The sequence below is a fragment of the Pimephales promelas genome, chromosome 4 (genome assembly GCF_988280905.1).
Source record: "Pimephales promelas chromosome 4, fPimPro1.hap1.1, whole genome shotgun sequence".
NCBI lineage: Eukaryota > Metazoa > Chordata > Actinopteri > Cypriniformes > Leuciscidae > Pimephales > Pimephales promelas.
In genome coordinates, this window is record NC_142772.1 from 29,748,985 (window position 1) to 29,754,984 (window position 6,000).

At 39.5% G+C, this 6,000-nt stretch overlaps 1 protein-coding gene across 4 annotated transcripts in view; it reads right to left on the reverse strand.

Annotated features, from left to right (window-relative positions):
- The window catches only part of eda (ectodysplasin A), a 39,655-nt gene extending 33,893 nt beyond the window's left edge, over positions 1 to 5,762 (reverse strand). For 2 of the 4 annotated variants that reach the window (XM_039649885.2, XM_039649883.2), the window contains exon 1: positions 5,268 to 5,759. In XM_039649885.2, coding sequence (XP_039505819.1) covers positions 5,268 to 5,588 — 321 coding nt within the window. In that variant the 5' untranslated portion in view covers positions 5,589 to 5,759. Of the gene's footprint in view, positions 1 to 5,267 lie in introns of all 4 variants that reach the window. The other 2 variants (XM_089130253.1, XM_039649884.2) reach the window with 2 other exon arrangements.
- Between the last annotated feature and the right edge of the window lie 238 nt (positions 5,763 to 6,000).

Sequence of the window (6,000 nt, forward strand, 5' to 3'; positions counted from 1 at the left end):
GGGGAAAATCAAAACATTTTGGCTTCAGGGCCTGTGCCGCACGTTTGAGAAATATATATATATATATATATATTAGGATGTTTGCCCCCTTTCGCCTTGAGAACTGCCTTAATTCTATGTGGCATTGATTCAACAAGGTGCTGAAAGCATTCTTTAGAAATGTTGGCCCATATTGATAGGATAGCATCTTGCAGTTGATGGAGATTTGTGGGATAAAGGAGGTCCCTCAAGAAGGTCCCGTTCCACCACATCCCAAAGTTGCTCTATTGGGTTGAGATCTAGAGCCATTTTACATTGAACTCATTGTCGTTTCCAAGAAACCAATTTGAAATGATTCGAGCTTTATGACATGGTGCATTATCCTGCTGGAATTAGACATCAGAGAATGGGTACATGGTGGCCATAAAGGTATGGGCATGGTCAGAAACAGTGCTCAGGTAGGCCGTGGCATTTAAAAGATGCCCAATTGGCACTAAGAGGCCTAAAGTGTGCCAAGAAAACATCCCCCACACCATTACACCACCACCACCAGCCTGCACAGTGGTAACAAAGCATGATGGATCCATGTTCTCATTCTGTTTACGCCAAATTCTAACTCTACCATCTGAATGTCTCAACAGAAATCGAGACTCATCAGATCAGGCAACCTTTTTCCAGTCTTCAACTGTCAACTGGTGAGCTCTTGCAAATTGTAACCTCTTTTTCCTATTTGTAGTGGAGATGTGTGGTACCCGGTGGGGTCTTCTGCTGTTGTAGCCCATCCGCCTCAAGGTTGTGTGTGTTGTGGCTTCACAAATGCTTTGCTGCATACCTCAGTTGTAACAAGTGGTTATTTCAGTCAAAGTTGCTCTTCTATGAGCTTGAATCGGTCAGCCCATTCTCCTCTGACCTCTAGCATCAACTCACAGGACTGCCGCATACTGGATGTTTTTCCCTTTTCACACCATTCTTTGTAGAAATGGTTGTGCGTGAAAATCCCAGTAACTGAGCAGAAATAGTCAGACCAGCCGGTCTCGCACCAACATCTTCCTCACTTCTTCCTTTTTCAAGACGTTAGACTCTATCATTTAAATTAATAATAATTGGAGTAGAAACATAATTATGTAATTATTAAGAAAGAATTGTAAATAATAAGCTAAATGAAAGCAAATAATAAACTATAATTTTATTATTATAAAATTTCCTTAAGCGCTTGTACACGAAATCAGTTCATTTTAACCCTCAAAATAATAATGTAGTACCAACTGACAAAGGGATTAGTTGTTTTGAATTTTTTTCCTTGAGAAAATATGCCATGCACTCTAACTGTATCTGATACCTGATACATATCCAACTTAATCAATATTTAATCGGAATCAAATCGCAAGCTTGTAATTCATGATCGAATCATGAAAAGTGTGTCAACGCCCAGCCCTAAGGTGAATATCTATCCATTTATCAATCTGAAAAATTGTATTTTCAGAACAGTATTTATCTGCTACAAAAGAGAGAACTAGATAAAGAACATTTGTTATATTTTCTTTCATTATTTTAATAAATACTATAATATTACTTTAGTAACAAAAAAGTGTATAATGTTGTCATGCTATAATCTAAACAAGGACTGTACTTAAATGAAACAAACTTTTTGAACTGGTTTACTTAAAAGAATCTAACTGAACTGATTCCCTGAAGTGATTTAGATTTGTCAATATTTTATGAGAGAAAGAGAATGAACATTTTAGACAAGCTTTACTCAGTTAATTTAGCTAAAAATCCAGACTTAAAATAATAATAATAATTAAAAAAAAAAAAAATCACAGAAAAAGGCAATGTCACATGACATCTCTATATTAACTTGTTAAAAAATTAGAGAGGTATGATGATACTAAAAAGCCATACTGTTATGAAAAGAGTTGAGCTGATACCATAGAATTTTTATTCATTTAGATCTGACCCTTAAATTATTTCATTGGTATGACCTATTGTAGTCAGGTTGATTCAGTGATCTTAAACTATCTATATTCATCCATCCATCTATCCATCCATCCATCCATCCATCCAATCATCATACCTCTCTAATGTGTAGTTTTAAAGCTTTGGTTCCCAAACTTACACACATCTGTGTGTTAGCTGTTGTCTGGGACTCCTTAAATAGATCCAGCTGTTTAAAGTAAAGCCATTAAAGTCATGCAAACATTCTGTTTCTTCAGAGCACAGCTCTCTAACACCTGTTTGGCTGAGGTGAACTCGCTCTTAGATCCCTCATTAGCACACACATACACACACACACTTTAGCAATCAGTCAGACAGAGCAGCGCTCTGGGATATATAGTGTTAGCCATATCAGATCTAAGATGCTGATCAACGAGCACATTCCTTACTGCTAACTCGAAGGACAAAGGACTCGGGCTAACACACCGAGAGCATGTGAGAAACGTGTCTGTGTATTAGTTACAGCGGTAAATAGTTGAATGGAGAGTAATTAGAGTGAGGCTGACTCCATCCTTTAATGTAATATCCTGTCCAGGAGGAATCCCATACCTACAAAGCTTAATAAGGAATAGTGTGTGTGTGTGCATTAGAGAGCTCACACTGCGACCTGGCCACATGCCATAATGCCTAAGAGAGAAAGGGGAAAATATTCCCTTCAATTTCCCATGCTCTCTCTCTCTCACACACACACATATAAACTCTAACAAAGGAAAGGTCCGATCTACACTGTAAAAGAAAAGCAGGTCTGATCCACTGTAACAGGTATAACCTTCACAGGAACACAAACAGAGAGATGGATGTGCTATAATGAGACATAGCACATCATTTTCAAAACCATCATTATAATGAACAATACAAAAAAATTATATTTTGATTTGGTAAAGATTACATTTGACAGTATTATTAAATTACTAGTGTTTTAAAATACTGACTTTAAGCATGCATTAGAAAGCCAAAAAGGTAAACTAAAGATAAAAATAGGGGAAATGAGCAAGCACTAGTACTAAATATTCAATTTCGACCGATATACACAATATTGATACCGTTATGCAACTTTACACCATTGCACTGGTATTAAAGGGATACTCCACTTTTTCTTTTTTGAAAATAGGCTCATTTTACAACTCCCTCAGAGTTAAACAGTTGAGTTTTACCATTTTCGAATCCATTCAAGCCGATTTTCTGATATTGAGAAGAATATCAGTAACCAGACAGTTTCTGGTCCCATTGACTTCCATAGTATATACTGAATATACTATATATGCTGAATTGATTCGAAAATGGTAAAATCCAACTGGGGTAGTTGTAAAATGAACCTATTTCCAAAAAAAGTGGAGTATCCCTTTAAGTAATACTATTTTGTCATAAAAATACATCAACTATACCAAAACAAATTTAAAAATGATTTTGTTTTCCTTAGGAAACTATATTAATTATAGCAGTGGTCATGTTGCACACGCACTTTCTCTCGCTCTGTGGTTTCTATGCATGTCATCTTTACTCTGACAGACAAACCGCGCTCACGCCTCCCTCCATCAATCAGAGTTGTCATGGTTACACGCCTCCTTCTGACATGCACCAGTGCAATACTCACAGACACATATTTGCACGCACATGCACACCATAACACCATGCCTAGTAACAATACTTCCAAAATGAGTGTCCATCCCACACAGATGTTGTGTGCGCCTATGTAGGGCAGCTCCATACACTCTAAAATCACAAATGAAAATTGTGAATGCAAAAAATGTACAAGCTTACAAACAAGTAATGGACAATTAGGATGCCAACAACTATATAAATATCACAAGAAGCAAACAATACAATTCCTACAGCAATTTAGCACTAACTTTTACTGTATTGTTCGTGTGCACCAAGGACAAGATGCCTCTGCACCCTGATATTCACTTCAGAAAGGCCATACACGTACGTTAGATTCATTCATTCATTTATTCACTGCAGGAATTTGTCCGTGTGTGTAATTCTACCTCCAGTCATGTCTAATAAAACGCATCCCTGAGCCAGGCGCTCTGGATTCAGCACTAACACACTGCCCGCGGGGTGAACATCAGGAAATGCTGCGACGAGCCTGGCCTTTTGCCAAAGGAATCAAACACGAGTCCGGGCCAAACCGCAGCGAAGGCTAAATAAACAGCGACCTGTGCCGCCTGACAGTAAAAGTGCGTCTGATGAAGAGAACTCGTAAAAAGGACAGATGTTGTTTAAACAGAACAAATGTCCCCTGCAGGTGAACGATTCACAGTTACGAGAAGCACGTCACTCGAGGGCTTTTGACGCACAATGTGAGTGGGGCGAGAGGCAAATGCTCATCTAAATCAGTGACTGAAGCTCAGCTCACAAACTAGGTGGTTGTCATAAAGGGTTAAAGACTGAACCCCTGTAAAGTGCAATTTATGTGCCTTTGAGCAAAACCCCTGAACTTTCTACTTTAGATTGGGGTCGGTCCTTGCGATCAAGTAATATAAATGACATAATAGCAAATTTGGTAAATACTGATTGCATTTTGTGCCTGAATGTGCATATTAAAATATTACAATAAAATGCTAATTATAGTTATGCACAACTCCAGATTACAACAAATACAATGTAAAAATAATATTTGTTTTAAACATTTGTTTTTACTTTCACAATTTTGTCATTTCTTGTCCATTTTAGGATTTTTTCAGCTCAATTTTCTTCATCAGTAACAAAGTGTTATGTAAAAAAAATGCAATGACCTAATGCAGACACTAGTTAGATTTTGGTTAAAGTTTAATTGCTGCTTTTAAGTTGTATTGTAGTGGAGTGATTTTTTGTGTGTAAATGTAAAAGTGCTATGGCTCATGACTGACTTTAAATTGACAAATTTATCATTTCTTATAGCACTCACTCCATGAGGGACTTTCTGTCTCACACAATTACTTGTTTTTCAATCCTGGTCCTATAGAAGACCAAAGCACTGAACATTTGAGATGTTTTTACACCTGATTTTCCATCAGCTCAGACCTCAACTGGGTGTGTCAAATAAAGTGAGACCTCTAAAATGAACAGTGCTGTGACACTTCAGAACCAGGGTTTAGAGGCACTGACCTAAAGGAAGTGGACTCTAACAAAAGGTCTCCAAACATACACACACACACACACACACACAATAGTCTGGGGGGCAAGACAATGAGACATTTTCTTCTCAATAACAGAAGTTGAAGCAAATGTGACAAATGAGCAGGAAGCACGTTTTGTTGTCTGTCTACTCTGCCTACTCTTTGTGTAGAACAACAGATAACTCAGTTTACCTGATCGTCTATTGTTGGGTGGTCGGTGTCCGGTAACCGGAGCACTGGCGCTGTGGCTTCTTCATAATGAGGGATTGGCCCCGTTGATGACACCTCATCTTTGTTTTTCTGTGATATTTCGCGTTTGAGCTCAGAGCGCAGGTCCAGGTAGCAGAAGAGCGTGACGAGGTGCAGAGAGAGCGAGAGGATGAATAAACTCAGGAAGATTTTGCAGTTGTTGCATTGGCTTTGGCACTCACACGCCGCCTGCGTGCGCTCGCGCTCTTCCAACTTCGCCGGCTCGCGCTTCGGTACCATGGCTGCGTGCAGGTCAGTCAGCATTGCCTCTCATACCGAACTTCCTCGTCCTCTCTCAGCGACTGTTGGATTGGGCTGGTCGCGGTGAGCAATTGCGTCTCTGTGGGCTCATCTGGCTTCCTGACCTCGGACTGCGAGGATTCACGCTGATAACCTACTGCGGCCAGTCCCAGAGACCGACCCCTAGCAGCTGATTGGCTGCCGGCGTGACGTCAACTCATTGAAAATCCTGCCGCGGAAAAGAGCGCGAGGCACTACAACTGACATTCATCAGAGCACGCAGACAAACACAAATCATTGAGGCGCTAACAATAGCGTCACACCGTACGTTCGCTGCCGATTACACAATATTTCCCATTTCGTAACCCCTGGAAGGAACAATCTGTAAATAAGTTAGCTGATTAAGTCAAGAGAGTTTTCGTTTGGTTGTGTCTAG